General features: G+C 41.1%; 1 protein-coding gene and 1 pseudogene across 1 annotated transcript; both read right to left on the reverse strand.

Annotated features, from left to right (window-relative positions):
* Positions 1 to 308: 308 nt before the first annotated feature.
* LOC121565119 (major histocompatibility complex class I-related gene protein-like) lies at positions 309 to 4229 on the reverse strand. Its single transcript, XM_041875993.2, has 2 exons — positions 3965 to 4229; positions 309 to 2832 (listed from the first exon to the last, which is right to left on the reverse strand). The coding sequence occupies exons 1-2, from the start codon at positions 4020 to 4022 to the stop codon at positions 1814 to 1816; spliced, it is 1077 nt and encodes a 358-aa protein (XP_041731927.1). The 5' UTR covers positions 4023 to 4229; the 3' UTR covers positions 309 to 1813.
* A 9056-nt stretch (positions 4230 to 13285) lies between these two features.
* On the reverse strand, positions 13286 to 17179 carry LOC121565120 (annotated as a pseudogene).
* Positions 17180 to 17986: the final 807 nt, after the last annotated feature.

Genomic DNA, 17986 nt, shown 5'->3' on the forward strand with positions numbered 1-17986 from the left:
CATGTGGAGCCGAATTAGCTAACTTCCTACATTTCAACGCATTTTGTCATGGTTCGGAGAGAAAAATCAACAGTTTTATAATGCTATTCTACACATTTTGTCATGAGGCTAAAAAGTTGACATTTACAATGCTAATTTCCTGCAATTCTACACTTTTTGCTATCACATGATATCTGGGGGCCCCGACCACCAAGTCTGTCCGTCCCTGCTTGTGTGTGTGACTGTGTGGCTGTGTGTGCGTCAGATATGGACATTGTTGGTTATTTTGTGCCCCAGTGCAATTTCAGGAAGGATGAACGACAACCAGGCAAGGTTCACAATAAACAATACTTTATTTGGAAAAGGGTAGACAGCACTAACTCTTGACTCATTTCAGATTGACAAATTACATTTCTCTTTATTAGGCATTAGTCTACAAGACAAATACAATTCAGCCTTTTTTCTTCCTTTAGGTAAAACACTGGAGCGTGCAGACCTGGGGAACTTAATTGACTTAAGCCAGTAAATATGGCTACATCCCAAATGGCACCCTATTCCCTACATAGTGCACTACTTTTAACCAGGGCCCATAGTGCACTATGGAGGGAATAGGGTGCTATTTGGAACACAGCCTTTGTACACGCTCTTTATGTCAGTAATGAAATGTAGATAAGATATTGATGTTTGTTTTATTTGTAAAATAGCAGCAAGACAGCAGGTTTAGGAATGTCGCCAGTGGTTCTAGGATTTAGCTCAGAGGGCTAACACAGTATCGTGGTGCGCAGGAGAACTAGGTTTGAACCTAGCTGGTTTCATTAGGAAGCAGGTAACATGGAAGGATACTTATTTCTAAATGTGGAATGGAGACATTGGCTTTGCAGCCTTTTGATATACCATTCAGTGTTCAATACAGTTAATTAAACTAGATCTTATATTCAAAAGCTATGTTTTATGTTGTGGTCCAGCCTTGAAGTGGAAATGTAGGCCTGAATATTTGACTGGGGAAAAGTAACACTAAACAAATAATGTTTAGAACGAGCGGTGTGCTACTGTAAACTAGAAAATGACTTTTCATGGCACTGACTACAATCGAACAGATTCATTCTCTACTAAAGGCATTCTATGATAAAACTGTTATTTATAATACATACAACATTCACTTTAGTTGAATACTCATGCCAGTCTTAAACTGGAGTGAAATAGTGTCCGATTTCTCTCCCTTCCACAGTGATAAACAAGTTCCTGAGAGAAATTAAGGTATACTTGACATTGCTTTAATTAATGTCTTAGTTAAATGAATCAATGCATTAATCGATTAGGCTACATTTCATTGTCTGTAATAAAGGGTATTATTGTGCAGGTAGGATGAACATCATCCAATACAAAACAGATACACTTTAAAGTCATTCCATTAATAAACAGACCTCATACACATGATCACATGATTCTCCTTCTGGTTAAGATACTGGCTATCAGCTAATACAGCACAGATATAGAGTGCATTGTACAATTAGTGAATAGTCATGATTATAAATTACAGATTACATAATAGAAATAACTACCATATTACCTTTTTTAATGCTCAGGTTGCCAAACCAGCATATACAATTTATGAATTAAGATCTGTACTAATAATGCGCAGATATTTGTTATTGTCAACAGTCTACCCAAACTGATCATTTACAGTCCTTTGTTGAAAGGAAGGGAAGATTGACCGACAATAACAGAATATTTTGCACATTTTGTGTCTGCCCTCATTAGGTGCTCTGGCAGTCATTTTTTCATTGTGAATGGAGCTGAATTGACAAAGCTGCATCAGTGTCCCAAAAATATATTAGGTCTCAGAATCTGAAGAAAGGTTCATTTCCTCCGACACTTTTTCATCAACGTTGGCAAGTTTAGACTGGGAGGCAGTGAATCTACTCCTTTTGACGCAAATGAAAATGCCCAACAGAATAACAATCAGTACAATCACCAGTAGAGCTGAGAGGGTGGATAGGTGTACTCTCTCTGCCCCAGACTCCCAACTGACATCCAGCTTGTTGTCCAGACTGAGGTGAGAGGCAGTACAGGTGTAGTTGTGTCTCTTCTTTAGCTCCTCAGTACTGACCTCCAGACTCTTCCTCAGCTGGTAGGTCCCATCTCCACTAGGCAGCACCTCCCCCCCTGTCAGCTCCTGTTCTGCCACTGGCTGGCCGTCTCTCAGCAGGGTCAGGTTGATGTGGCGGGGGTAGAAACCAAACGCCAGGCAGCTCACCTGGAGCCCTCCAGAAACCTCTTTCTTTATCAACCTGAGTCTGGGAGGCACTTTACGCATCACAACATTCTTCCCTCTCTTCAGGAAACTCTTCAGTGTTCTGATGCACATGGGAAGGTAAACATTCTCATAAACTGTTCTTTTATATGCTTGCATCATCCCATCCCATCCTATAAGTAGTTTCCCAGCATCGTATGTAAAATGTGTCATGTTGTAATATATTGCAAAATCTGCAAAAATGCCATTGAAATTGGCCTTTTGCATGATCAGGGCTGGTTCACCATTGTCCAACATCTCACAGCCAGCCATTCTTTGCTGAACTTGAACACCTTCTGTGAGGTTTAAGTGGTTCTTCAGGTTAAATGATCTCACTTTCAGGGTGTTGTACATATTTCCAAATACATAAGCTCCGTCCTGAGCTTCGTTATCAGGAATTTTGTCTGTTGGGTTATGTCCCCTGTAGATAAAGTGTTTCATGTTGGAGTCATAGTAAGCCACTTGAACATCATCCAACATCCCCACAACCATGAACTCAGGGAAAGGCGTCTCTCCACCTATATATGTTGCAAGTGCCCACAGAGAATGTGATCCTGAACCTGGGAGAGGAGTGATATTATACAGTTATGGACATTTGACATTTTATAAGATAAAATGGTAACATAGATTAGTCAAATTGATTTACCTGAGCATAACCCACGAATTAGCCTAATCTGTTATTTTTGATTTTGTTGTGATGGAGGACTGAATGGGCTCATTGCTTCGAGTTGAAAAATTAAAACGAGATGGTAATTTTCCATTTAGAAAATAAAAGCCCCACTCGTGGTCTTCTTAAATTAAACTAGTTTATGACCGTATGGAGCACAATACCGCAGGGGAGCTTAGAATAGAGGAACTCAAACTTTTATTCCATAGGCTGTGATCCGCACTACGCAGCTGTTGCAAGAGCGCATTTTAACTGGGGCATATTCATTACATCGATTCTGTTGCAAAAAGTATCTTAAACAGAACGAAATGGGAGGGACCTATCTGCATTTGTCCAATAGAAACTCTTGTTTTTCTCTGTTAGTTTCTGTTTGGTTCTTAAACGGTAAACTGTTTTCGTAATGAATACACCCCTAGTAGCAAAAACAATGATTGATAAGCAGCTTGAACTTCTTCAATTAAACTATTTGTTAGGTTAAAATATACATGTTCACAAATCGGAATGCAGAAGACACATTTCAGTTAAATGCATTCAGGTGTGCAACTGACTAGAGATGCCCTTTCCCTTCACGATCCGTAAGGCGCAAATAAATTAGAGCAGCAGCAGATTCACATAATCAATGCGCCATGTAGCCTAGCTATCAATAATAAGTGATATCAGTATAGGCCGTAGGCTACTCCCCAACCCTGTACACAGTTATGGACATTTTACATTTTATGACATAATACATCATTACTTCAACTACCTCAACTAGCCGGTGCCCCCGCACATTGACTCTGCACCGGTACCCCCCTGTATATATAGCCTCCCTACTGTTATTTTATTTTACTTCTGCTCTTTTTTTTCTCAACACTTTTTTTTGTTGTTGTTTTATTTATTTATTTAAATAAATGCACTGTTGGTTAAGGGCTGTAAGTAAGCATTTCACTGTAATGTCTGCACCTGTTGTATTCGGCGCATGTGACCAATAAAATTTGATTTGATTTTGATCATTAAATTAGTTAGAGAGAAAGTTAAAACCTTACCTGTGTTGACAATGGTGTAAAACGAAAGAACAAACAAAAAGATAGACAGTTTGTCCATGATTTTGATAGCGTAGCAAGAAGTGAGTGTCAGACTTTCTCTTTCACTTAGCCAACTGCATAGCAAGAAGTGAGCCTTAAAGACTTTCCCTTTCACTTAGTCAACTGCGTAGCATATTTTATGTATAGAGCTTGCATGCTTGTAGTCAAAGATATTCACAACTAAACCAAGATAGTTCACTTGTGTCTTCTTCTTCTTCTATGGTATATTGGCGATCACAATTGAATGTGCCTACTATATGGGATGGAAACAGGATTCCCCAAAAAAACTGAATTGCCAAAAAACGACCCAAAAATAAATAAAATAAAATAAATCAAACAACTTTTCTGTTAAAATAAATAAATAAATAAAACAATCCCACTTCTCGAAACTTTCACAGAATCAACCATTCCCAGTGTGTCCTTTACCCAGCTTGACACAACATATGGGTCGCCCAAAAATCAGAAATCCAGTCTTTCCAAAAATCTCACTCCTACTCCTGTGGTCCTCTGTAGCTCAATTGGTAGAGCATGGCGCTTGTAACGCCAGGGTAGTGGGTTCGATCCCCGGGACCACCCATAGTGGGTTCGATCCCCAGGACCACCCATATGTAAAAATGTATGCGCACATGACTGTAAGTCGCTTTGGATAAAAGCGTCTGCTAAATGGCATATTATTATTATTATTATCTCTGGTAGAATTCTCAGGACAAATGTTGGAAGTCTCCACTACAGCTGTCGCCGCAGGTAGGCCCACTTGATCCTGGGCTGGCTCAACCTCAGAGCGCTCACCACTGCTGTCTGACTCCATTTTGAGTTCTCAAGAGAGCATGAAGACCTATAAGTCATATTCGTTGGTGTGTATTCAGGAGAGCAAGGTATGTACTCAAGGGTCGAAGGTGTGTACTCAGGAAACAAATCTCTGATCTTAACAGTACCATTCTTACCCTTTCGTGTCATTGCACCTCCTTCCGGTCTCCGCGACTGGACTTGCTCTCACGTTTGATTGCGGTCCGCAAACAAACGTTAGACGTGCATCTTCTTCTTCTTTGAGGTTTTATGGCAGACTACAACTTACTGGTCTATTGCTGACACATACTGTACAGGGTAGTGAAACAAAAATGTTCCATTGCGGGAAAGAGGTGGAAAAACCCACACATCATACAAAATACAAAAAATACATTAAAAAGAACATCCCACTCCTTCAGTCACAGTTCAAATCACATCCCTACACAGGCTCAAGGGCCTGTGAGGATGGAGCTTTCATGGACAGGATTCCTTGTAATGCCTCTGCTGTAAAATCCCTAAGTCCCAAAAAACTTTCAGCCACACACAACAATGCTTATTTTCTCCGATTTCCTCTCTTTTTGCGCTGTGCAGTTGATAACCAATGCAACAAACGTTACAAAGTCCACCTTCTTAACATGCAACATGTCAGGATCCCTCTGTTGACAAGGAATATTCTCTGGTGTCTCTTCTCCTACTACCATTATTTCTTCAACTTCACTCCTGGCTTCCACTCTTCTCACGCCTCAGGGTAGGAGGCATGCTGGAAGGCCTTATTCTTGCCACCTCCGTCTCCTTCACCCTAACAGGACACTTCAGGAATTTTGGCGCATGATCAACACCACAATTGCAGCATTTAGGCTCAGCTGGCATACGATACCCCTCCTGTCTACATACACTTGACACATGGCCAAATAATTTGCATTTATCACACTGCACAGGTTTGGGCACAAAGGCTCTCACAGGGTATCTCGTAAAACCCAAATACACCAGAGAAGGGAGAGACTCTTCTTAAACAGTCTCCATATATACAGTTGAAGTCGGAAGTTTACATACACCTTAGCCAAATACATTTACACTCAGTTTTTCACAATTCCTGACATTTAATCCTAGTAAAAATTCCCTGTCTTAGGTCAGTTAGCATCACCACTTTATTTTAAGAATGTGAAATGTCAGAATAATAGTAGAGAGAATGATTTATTTCAGCTTTTATTTCTTTCAGCACATTCCCAGTGGGTCAGAAGTTTACATACACTCAATTAGTATTTGTTGTACTCCTGAGTGGCGCAGTGGTCTAAGGCACTGCATCGCAGTGCTAGCTGTGCCACTAGAGATCCTGGTTCGTATCCAGGCTCTGCTGTAGCCGGCCGCAACCGGGAGACCAATGGGGCGGCGCACAATTCGGCCAGGGTAGGGGAGGGAATGGCCGGCAGGGAGGTAGCTCAGTTGGTAGAGCATGGCGTTTGCAACGCCAGGGTTGTGGGTTCGCTTCCCACGGGGGGCCAGTATGAAAAAAAAAAAAAAATGTATAAACTAACTGTAAGTTGCTCTGGATAAGAGCGTCTGCTAAATTACAAAAATGTAAATGTAATGGTAGCATTGCCTTTAAATTGTTTAACTTGGGTCAAATGTTTTGGGTAGCCTTCCACAAGTTGGATGAAGCTCCTGACAGAGCTGATGTAACTGAGTCAGGTTTGTAGGCCTCCTTGCTCACACACACTTTTTCAGTTCTGCCCACAAATGTTCTTTTGGATTGAGGTCAGGGCTTTGTGACTCCAATACCTTGACTTTGTTGTCCTTAAGCCATTTTACCACAACTTTGGAAGTATGCTTGTCCATTTGGAAGACCCATTTGCGAACAAGCTTTAACTTCCTAACTGATGTCTTGAGATGTTGCTTCAATATATCCACATAATTTCCCTTCCTCATGATGCCATCTATTTTGTGAAGTGCACCAGTCCCTCCTGCAGCAAAGCACCCCCACAGCATGATGCTGCCACCCCCGTGCTTCACGGTTGGGATGGTGTTCTTCGGCTTTTTTTTTTTTTTTTTTTGGATGCAATGCCCTTGTACATTTACATTTACATTTTAGTCATTTAGCGGACGCTCTTATCCAGAGCGACTTACAGTTAGTGCATACATTGTTTTTTTCATACCCCCTGTGGGAAGCGAACCCACAACCCTGGCGTTGCAAACACCATGCTCTATCAACTGAGCTACATCCCTGCCGGCCATTCCCTCCCCTACCCTGGATGACGCTGGGCCAATTGCGCGCCGCTCCATAGGTCCCCCGGTCGCGGCCAGCTACGACAGAGCCTGGATTCGAACCAGGATCTCTAGTGGCACAGCTTGCACTGCGATGCAGTGCCTTAGACCACTGCGCCACTCGGGAGACAATGGTCATTATGGCCAAACAGTTCCATTTTTGTTTCATCAGACCAGAGGACATTTCTCCAAAAAGTACGATCTTTGTCCCCATGTGCAGTTGCAAACCGTAGTCTGGCTTTTTTATGGCGGTTTTGGAGCAGTGGCTTCTTCCTTGCTGAGCGGCCTTTCAGGTTATGTCGATATAGGACTCGTTTTACTGTGGATATAGATACTTTTGTACCTGTTTCCTCCAGCATCAAGGTCTTTTGCTGTTGTTCTGGGATTGATTTGCACTTTTTGCACCAAAGTACATTCATCTCTAGGAGACAGAATGCGTCTCCTTCCTGAGCGGTATGATGGTTGTGTGGTCCCATGGTGTTTATACTTGCGTACTATTGTTTGTACAGATTAATGCATTACCTTCAGGCGTTTGGAAATTGCTCCCAAGGATGAACCAGACTTGTGGAGGTCTACGATTTTTTTTTCTGAGGTCTTGGCTGATTTCTTTTGATTTTCCCAAGTTGTCAAGCAAAGAGGCACTGAGTTTGAAGGTAGGCCTTGAAATACATCCACAGGTACACCTCCAATTGACTCAAATTATGTCAATTAGCCTATCAGATGCTTCTAAAGCCATAACATCATTTTCTGGGATTTTCCAAGCTGTTTAAAGGCACAGTCAACTTAGTATACAGTGGGGGAAAAAAGTATTTAGTCAGCCACCAATTGTGCAAGTTCTCCCACTTAAAAAGATGAGAGGCCTGTAATTTTCATCATAGGTACATGTCAACTATGACAGACAAAATGAGAATTTTTTTTCCAGAAAATCACATTGTAGGATTTTTAATGAATTTATTTACAAATTATGGTGGAAAATAAGTATTTGGTCAATAACAAAAGTTTCTCAATACTTTGTTATATACCCTTTGTTGGCAATGACACAGGTCAAACGTCTTCACAAGGTTTTCACACACTGTTGCTGGTATTTTGGCCCATTCCTCCATGCAGATCTCCTCTAGAGCAGTGATGTTTTGGGGCTGTCGCTGGCCAACACGGACTTTCAACTCCCTCCAAAGATTTTCTATGGGGTTGAGATCTGGAGACTGGCTAGGCCACTCCAGGACCTTGAAACGCTTCTTACGAAGCCACTCCTTCGTTGCCCGGGCGGTGTGTTTGGGATCATTGTCATGCTGAAAGACCCAGCCACGTTTCATCTTCAATGCCCTTGCTGATGGAAGGAGGTTTTCACTCAAAATCTCACGATACATGGCCCCATTCATTGTTTCCTTTACACGGATCAGTCGTCCTGGTCCCTTTGCAGAAAAACAGCCCCAGAGCATGATGTTTCCACCCCCATGCTTCACAGTAGGTATGGTGTTCTTTGGATGCAACTCAGCATTCTTTGTCCTCCAAACACGACGAGTTGAGTTTTTACCAAAAAGTTATATTTTGGTTTCATCTGACCGTATGACATTCTCCCAATCCTCTTCTGGATCATCCAAATGCATTCTAGTAAACTTCAGACGGGCCTGGACATGTACTGGCTTAAGCAGGGGGGACACGTCTGGCACTGCAGGATTTGAGTCCCTGGCGGCGTAGTGTGTTACTGATGGTAGGCTTTGTTACTTTGGTCCCAGCTCTCTGCAGGTCATTCACTAGGTCCCCCGTGTGGTTCTGGGATTTTTGCTCACCGTTCTTGTGATCATTTTGACCCCACAGGGTGAGATCTTGCGTGGAGCCCCAGATCGAGGGAGATTATCAGTGGTCTTGTATGTCTTCCATTTCCTAATAATTGCTCCCACAGTTGATTTCTTCAAACCAAGCTGCTTACCTATTGCAGATTCAGTCTTCCCCAGCCTGGTGCAGGTCTACAATTTTGTTTCTGGTGTCCTTTGACAGCTCTTTGGTCTTGGCCATAGTAGAGTTTGGAGTGTGACTGTTTGAGGTTGTGGACAGGTGTCTTTTATACTGATAACAAGTTCAAACAGGTGCCATTAATACAGGTAACGAGTGGAGGACAGAGGGGCCTCTTAAAGAAGAAGTTACAGGTCTGTGAGAGCCAGAAATCTTGCGTGTTTGTCGGTGACCAAATACTTATTTTCCTCCATAATTTGCAAATAAATTAATTAAAAATACTACAATGTGATTTTCTGGATTTTCTTTTCTCAATTTGTCTGTCATAGTTGACGTGTACCTATGATGAAAATTACAGGCCTCTCTCATCTTTTTAAGTGGGAGAACTTGCACAATTGGTGGCTGACTAAATACTTTTTTCCCCCACTGTATGTAAACTTCTGACCCACTGGAATTGTGATACAGTGAATTATAAGTGAAATAATCTGTCTGTAAACAATTGTTGGATTAATTACTTGTCATGCACAAAGTAGATGTCTTAACCGACTTGCCAAAACTATAGTTTGTTAACAAGAAACTTGTGGAGTGGTTGAAAAACGAGTTTTAATGACTCCAACCTAAGTGTACGTAAACTTCCGACTTCAACTGTATCTTTATGGTGCAAAATACTGTAGTTCTAATCTGTGTAACAGTACCGTAAAATGCATTATAATCTGGCAGTATAATTTCATTTGACACTTTTCTTGAGCAATGTGTGTTATAAAACGGTGGTTATTTAACTAGAGTTTAATAAACTGAGCAATGCATAAATAGTGGCCTTTTTATTTAGCCATTGCAAGTGTCAAATTAAACCATAGATTTCTATGCACAGATTTGAACATTGTTGCACCATGAAAATATTGCCCACTATCTAGTACCTTACCTCACGAGTCAGGCCTGGCGTTCTCTTTTAGGAAATATCTGTAATGAATATTATTTGACTATGTTGTTGGCTTATCTAATCGATAAAGCTGTATTGATGTGTATTTTTGTAGATATATTTGGCTTGAATTAATTCAGCATATTTTGGATTTAAATTAATTTCTGTGGGTTTGGATATTATGCCTCCATAGACACAGTCTGTACTTGGTCACCAGTACCATAGCAGCTCTCTTTAAATATATTGTATATATACAGTACCAGTTTGGACACACCTACTCATTCCAGGGTTTTTCTTAATTTGTTACTGTTTTCTACATTGTAGAATAGTAGTGAAGACATCAAAACTATGAAATAACACATATGGAATCATGTAGTAACCAAAAAGTGTTAAACAAATCCAAATATATTTTATATTTGAGATTCTTCAAAGTAGCCACCCTTTGCCTTGATGACAGCTTTGCACACTCTTGGCATTCTCTCAACCAGCTTCATGAGGTATTTGTATTTATTATGGATCCCCATTAGCTGCTGCCAAGGCAGCATCTACTCTTCCTGGGGTCCAGCAAAATTAAGGCAGTTATACATTTGAAAAACATTACAATACATTCATAACAGATTTCACAACACATTAAGTGTGTGCCCTCAGGCCTCTACTACCACATATCTATAACACAAAATCCATGTGTACATGTGTGTGTAGTGCGTATGTTATCGTGTGTTTGTGTGCATGTGTCTATGTTTGTGTTGCTTCACAGTCCCTGCTGTTCCATAAGGTGTACTTTTATCTGTTTAAAAAAAAAATCTGATTCTACTGCTGGCATGAGTTACTTGATGTGGAATAGAGTTCCATGTAGTCATGGCTCTATGTAGTACTGTGCGCCTCCCATAGTCTGTTTTTGACTTGGGGACTGTGAAGAGACCTCTGGTGGCATGTCTTGTGGAGTATGCATAGGTGTCCGAGCTGTGTGCTAGTAGTTCAAACAGACAGCTCGGTTCATTCAACATGTCAATACCTCTCACAAATACAAGTAGTGATGAAGTCAATCTCTCCTCCACTTTGAGCCAGGAGAGATTAGATTGACATGCATATTATTAATGTTAGCTCTCTGTGTACATCCAAGGGCCAGCCGTGCTGCCCTTTTCTGAGCCAATTGCAATTTTCCTAAGTCCCTCTTTATGGCACCTGACCACACGACTGAACAGTAGTCCAGGTGCGACAAAACTAGGGCCTGTAGGACCTGCCTTGTTGATAGTGCTGTTAAGAATGCAGAGCAGCGCTTTATTATAGACAGACTTCTCCCCATCCTATCTACTGTTGTATCAATATGTTTTGACCATGACAGTTTACAATCCAGGGTTACTCCAAGCAATTTAGTCTCCTCAACTTGCTCAATTTCCACATTATTCATTTCTAGATTTAATTGAGGTTTAGGGTTTAGTAAATGATTTGTCCTAACTACAATGCTTTTAGTTTTTGAAATATTTAAGACTAACTTATTCCTTGTCACCCATTCTGAAACTAACTGCAGCTCTTTGTTAAGTGTTGCTGTCATTTCAGTCGCTGTGGTAGCTGATGTGTATAGTGTTGAGTCATCCGCATACATAGACAGTTTACTCAAAGCCAGTGGCATGTCATTAGTAAAGATTGAAAAAAGTAAGGGGCCTAGACAGCTGCCCTGGGGAATTCCTGATTCTACCTGGATTTTGTTGGAGAGGCTTCCATTAAAGAACCCCCTCTGTGTTCTGTTAGACAGGTAACTCTTTATCCACAATACAGCAGGGGGTGTAAAGCCATAACACATACGTTTTCCAGCAACAGACTATGATCGATAATGTCAAAAGTCGCACTGAAGTCTAACAAAACAGTGTAAGTGCTATGCTTGTTGAATGTCCTTCCCTATAAGCGTGCTGAAAGTCTGTTGTCAATTTGTTTACTGTGAAATAGCATTCTATCTGGTCAAACACCATTCTTTCCAAAAGTTTACTAAGGGGTGGTAACAGGCTGATTGGTCGGCTATTTGAGCCAGTTAAGGGGGCTTTACTATTCTTAGGTAGGGGAATAACTTTTGCTTCCCTCCAGGCCTGAGGGCACACACTTTCTAGTAGGCTTAAATTGAAGATATGGCAAATAGGAGTGACAATATCGTCCGCTATTATCCTCAGTAATTTTCCATCCAAGTTGTCAGACCCCGGTGGCTTGTCATTGTTGATCGACAATAATAATTTATTCACCTCTTCCACACTTAATTTACGGAATTCAAAATTACAACGCTTGTCTTTCATAATTTGGTCAGATATACTTGTATGTGTAGTGTCAGCGTTTGTTGCTGGCATGTCATGCTTAAGTTTGCTAATCTTGCCAATTAAAAAATAATTAAAGTAGTTGGCAATATCAGTGGGGTTTGTGATGAATGAGCCATCTGATTCAATGAATGATGGAGCGGAGTTCATTTAAGGTGCTCCAAAGCTTTTTACTATCATTCTTTATGTCATTTATCTTTGTTTCAGAGTGTAGTTTCTTCTTCTTTTTATTCAGTTTAGTCACATGATTTCTCAATTTGCAGTACGTTTGCCAATCGGTTGTACAGCCAGACCTATTTGCCATCTTTTTTGCCTCATCCCTCTCAACCATACAATTTTTCAATTCCTCATCAATCCATGGGGATTTAACCATTTTTACAGTCATTTTCTTAATGGGTGCATGCTTATTAGTAACTGGGATAAGCAATTTCATAATTGTGTCAAGTGCAGCGTCTGGTTGCTCGTCATTACACACCACAGATCAACAAATATTCTTCACATCAACAACATAGGAATCATTACAGAACTTCTTGTATGACCCATATCAGATTTGTGCATTCATGATTTAGCCTCTGAAGTAGCACACAGATGCAATGCTCATTTCCTGTCACTGTTCCCTAACATTTGGTGGGTGGTTGTCATGGTAATGGCAGGTCATGTGCAAACACTTCAGAGCAAATAAAATGTGATTTTTGCTTCCAGACTGAGGTCACATGTGGAGCCGAATTGTATCAGGATTGAGATCCAAATAATTGGCAAGGGGGGAATCAGCTAATTTCCTACATTTCAAAACATTTTGCCATGGTGCAGTAAGAAAAATTTGATTAAATTAAAAATACCATACAAAATAACAGTTAATTCAACTAGATCTTATATTCAAAAGCTACGTTTTATGTTGTGGTCCAGCCTTGAAGTGGAAATGTAGGCCTGAATATTTGACTGGGGAAAAGTAACACTAAACAAATAATGTTTAGAACGAGCGGTGTGCTACTGTAAACTAGAAAATGACTTTTCATGGCACTGACTACAATCGAACAGATTCATTCTCTACTAAAGGCATTCTATGATAAAACTGTTTAATTGTTTATAATGCATACAACATTCACTTTAGTTGAATACTCATGCCAGTCTTAAACTGGAATGATATAGTGTCAGATTTCTCTCCCTTCCACAGTGATAAACAAGTTCCTGAGAGAAATTAAGGTATACTTGACATTGCTTTAATTAATGTCTTAGTTAAAATGAATCGATGCATTAATCGATTAAGCTACATTTTATTGTCTGTAATAAAGGGTATTATTGTGCAGGTAGGATGAACATCATCCAATACAAAACAGATACACTGTAAAGTCATTCCAATAATAAACAGACCTCATACACATGATCACATGATTCTCCTTCTGGTTAAGATACTGGCTATCAGCTAATACAGCACAGATATAGAGTGCATTGTACAATTAATGAATAGTCATGATTAGGAATTACATAACAGACAAATAACTACCAGATTACCTTTTTTAATACTCATGTTGCCAAACCAGCCTATAAAATATATGAATTCAGATCTGTACTAATAATGCGCAGATATTTGTTATTGTCAACAGTCTACCCAAACTGATCCTTTACAGTCCTTTGTTGAAAGGAAGGGAAGATTGACCGACAATAACAGAATATTTTGCACATTTTGTGTCTGCCCTCATAGGTGCTCTGGCAGTCATTTTTTCATTGTGAATTGAGCTGAATTGACAAAGTTGCATCAGTGTCCCAAAAATATATTAGGTCTCAGAATCTGAAGAAAGGTTCATTTCCTCTGACACCTTTTCATCAACGTTGGAAAGTTTGGACTGGGAGGCAGTGCATCTCCACCTCCTTTTGATGCAAATGAAAATGCCCAACAGAATAACAATTAGCACAATCACCAGTAGAGCTGAGAGGGTGGATAGGTGTACTCTCTCTGCCCCAGACTCCCAACTGACATCCAGCTTGTTGTCCAGACTGAGGTGAGAGGCAGTACAGGTGTAGTTGTGTCTCTTCTTTAGCTCCTCAGTACTGACCTCCAGACTCTTCCTCAGCTGGTAGGTCCCATCTCCACTAGGCAGAACCTCCCCCCCTGTCAGCTCCTGTTCTGCCACTGGCTGGCCGTCTCTCAGCAGGGTCAGGTTGATGTGGCGGGGGTAGAAACCAAACGCCAGGCAGCTCACCTGGAGCCCTCCAGAAACCTCTTTCTTTATCAACCTGAGTCTGGGAGGTACTTTACGCATCAAAACGTTCTTCTCTCTCTTCAGGATTCTCTTCAGTGTTCTGATGCAAATGGGAAAGTAAACATTCTCCCAAAGTGTTCTTTTGTATGCGTGTATCATCCCATCCCATCCCATCCCAGAAGTATTTTACCAGCATTATATGTTGAATGTGTTATGTTGTAATATACCGCATAATCTTCATAAATGCCATTGAAAATGTTCTTCAACATGGCCAAGGCCGGTTCACCATTGTCAAACATCTCACAGCCAGTCCATCTTTGCTGAACTTGAACACCTTCCGTGAGATTAAAGTGGTGATTTAGTTCAACTGATCTGTCTTTCATCCCCTGGTATATATCTTCAAATACATTAGCTGCGTCCTGAGCTTCATCATCCTCGGTTTTGTCTTTGAATACAGTCTGTTTATCGTTGGAGTCATAGTAAGCCACTTGAACATCATCCAACATCACCACAACCATAAACTCAGGGAAAGGCGTTTCTCCGGTGATGTATGTTGCAAGTGCCCACAGAGAATGTGATCCTGGACCTGGGAGAGGAGTGATATTATACACAATTATGGACATTTTACATTTTATAACATAAAATGGAAATATAGATTTGCCAAATTGTTTAACCTGAGCATAACCCACTAATTAGCCTAATCTGTTATTTTTGATTTTGTTGTGATGGAGGACTGAATGGGCTCATTGCTTCGAGTTGAAAAATTAAAACGAGATGGTAATTTTCCATTTAGAAAATAAAAGCCCCACTCGTGGTCTTCTTAAATTAAACTAGTTTATGACCGTATGGAGCACAATACCGCAGGGGAGCTTAGAATAGAGGAACTCAAACTTTTATTCCATAGGCTGTGATCCGCACTACGCAGCTGTTGCAAGAACGCATTTTCACTGTCTGTCCACTGGGGCGTATTCATTACGTCGATTCTGTTGCAAAAAGTATCTTAAATTGAACGAAACGGGAGGGACCTGCCTGCATTTGTCCAATAGAAACTCTTGTTTTTCTCTGTTAGCTTCCGTTTGGTTCTTAAATGATAAACGGTTTCTGTAATGAATACACCCCTGGTTGCAAAAACAATGATTGATAGGCAGCTTAAACGTCTTCAATTAAACGATTATTGGGTTAAAATATACATATAGATTTGTGAACAGCCAACCACAACAACCGCACCCTTCTGAATCAGAGAGGTTGGTTGTTGTGGATGGCTGTTCACAACCTCTCCCTCAACGTGATCAAGACAAAGGAGATGATTGTGGACTACAGGAAAAAGAAGAGGACCGAGCACGCCCCCATTCTCATCGACGGGGCTGTAGTGGAGCAGGTTGAGAGCTTCAAGTTCCTTGGTGTCCACATCACCAACAAACTAACATGGTCCAAGCACACCAAGGCAGTCGTGAAGAGGGCACGACAAAACCTATTCCCCCTAAGGAGACTGAAAAGATTTGGCATGGGTCCTCAGATCCTCAAAAGGTTCTACAGCTGCACCATCGAGAGCATCCTGACTGGTTGCATCACTGCCTGGTATGGCAACTGCTTGGCCTCCGACCGCAAGGCACTACAGAGGGTAGTGCGTACGGCCCAGTACATCACTGGGGTCAAGCTTCCTGCCATCCAGGACCTCTATACCAGGCGGTGTCAGAGGAAGGCCCTAAAAATTGTCTAAGACTCCAGCCACCCTAGTCATAGACTGTTCTCTCTGCTACTGCACGGCAAGTGGTACCGGAGTGCCATGTCTAGGTTCAAGAGGCTTCTAAACAGCTTCTACCCCCAAGCCATAAGACTGCTGAACAGTTAATCAAATGGCTACCCAGACTATTTGCAGTGCCCCCCCCCCTCCTTTATGCTGCTGCTACTCTCTGTTTATTATCTATGCATAGTCACTTGAATAACTCTACCTACATGTACATATTACCTCAAATACCTCGACTAACCGGTGCCCCCGCACATTGACTCGGTACTGGTACTCCCTGTATATAGCCTCGCTATTGTTATTTTTACTGCTGCTCTTTAATTATTTGTTACTTTTATTTCGTATTATTTTATGTGATTTTTTTTTGGTATTATTTCTTAAAACTGCATTGTTGGTTAAGGGCTTGTAAGTAAGCATTTCACTGGAAGGTCTACACCTGTTGTATTCTACGCATGTGACTAATCAAATTTGATTTGATTTGATTTGGAAGACACATTTCAGTTGAATGCATTCAGTTGTGCAACTGACTAGATATGCTCTTTCATTTACATTTACGTTTATATTTACGTCATTTAGTAGACGCTCTTATCCAGAGCGACTTACAGTTAGTGAGTGCATACATTTTCATACTGGCCCCCCGTGGGAAACGAACCCACAACCCTGGCGTTGCAAGCGCCATGCTCTACCAACTGAGCTACACAATCCGTAAAGCGCAAATAAATTAGAGAGCAGCAGTGTGATTCACATCATCAATGCGCCATGTAGCCTAGTTATCAATAATAAGTGATATCAGTATAGCCCGTAGGCTACTCCCCAACCCTGTACACAGTTATGGACATTTTACATTTTATGACATAACAAATCATTAAATGAGTTTGATAGAAAGTAAGTAGTCCATCTTACCTGCGTTGACAATGGTGTAAAAGGAAAGAACAAACAAGAAGACAGACAGTTTGCCCATGATTTAGAAAGTGTAGCCTCGTGTAGCAAGAAGTGTCCAACAGACTTTCCCTTCAACTTAAACTGTGCAGCAGGAAGTGAACACATTTTTTGTATAGAGCTTGCATGCTTGTAGTCAAATATATTTATAACTAACCCAAGATAGTTCGTTCTTCTTCTTCTTCTTCTTCTTCTTCTTCTTCTTCTATGGTATATTGGCGATCACAATTGAATGTGCATTCTGCCACCTACTATACGGGATGGAAACAGGATTCCCCCAAAACACTGAACTACCAAAAATAAATAAAATAAACTAAATCAAACAACTTTTCTGTTAAAATAAATAAATAAAACAGATCTGATCCCTAAACAGGCTCAAGAGGAACCTGGGAGGGTGGGTCTTCCGGCAAGTCTACAGATGTAAAATCCTTGAGTCCCAAATACGTTTCTGCCACAGCCACAATAATGTCCAGTTTCTTCTACTTCTTTGAGACTTGTGCTGTAAAGTTTATAACGCACAACAAAATCCAGCTTTTTAACAAACAGGGTATCTTTTGTCTGGCAGCAAACATTTACTACAGGCTGCCCTGTCGATGAGAATGGGGGCGTGCTTGGCCTTCCTTTTCCTGTACTCCATGATCATCTCCTTTGTCTTGATCACATTGAGGGAGAGGTTGTTATCCTGGCACAACACTGCCAGGTCTCAGACCTCCTCCCTATAGGATGTATCATCGGTGTCGTGATCAGGCCTACCACTGTTGTGTCGTCGGCAAACTTAATGAGGGTGTTGGAGTCGTGCCTGGCCGTGCAGTCATGGGTGAACAGGGAGTACAGGAAGGGGCTGAGCACGCACCCCTGAAGGGCCCCCGTGTT

The sequence above is a fragment of the Coregonus clupeaformis genome, chromosome 15, assembly GCF_020615455.1.
Source record: "Coregonus clupeaformis isolate EN_2021a chromosome 15, ASM2061545v1, whole genome shotgun sequence".
NCBI lineage: Eukaryota > Metazoa > Chordata > Actinopteri > Salmoniformes > Salmonidae > Coregonus > Coregonus clupeaformis.

What these genes read in the sequence shown, in the direction of transcription:
- LOC121565119 (XM_041875993.2), bottom strand. Translation starts at nt 4,022, where the DNA reads ATGGACAAACTGTCTATCTTTTTGTTTGTTCTTTCGTTTTACACCATT. An exon ending in TTACACCATTGTCAACACAG is followed by an intron (nt 2,833 to 3,964) that starts GTAAGGTTTTAA and finishes CTCCTCTCCCAG; the next exon opens with GTTCAGGATCACATTCTCTG.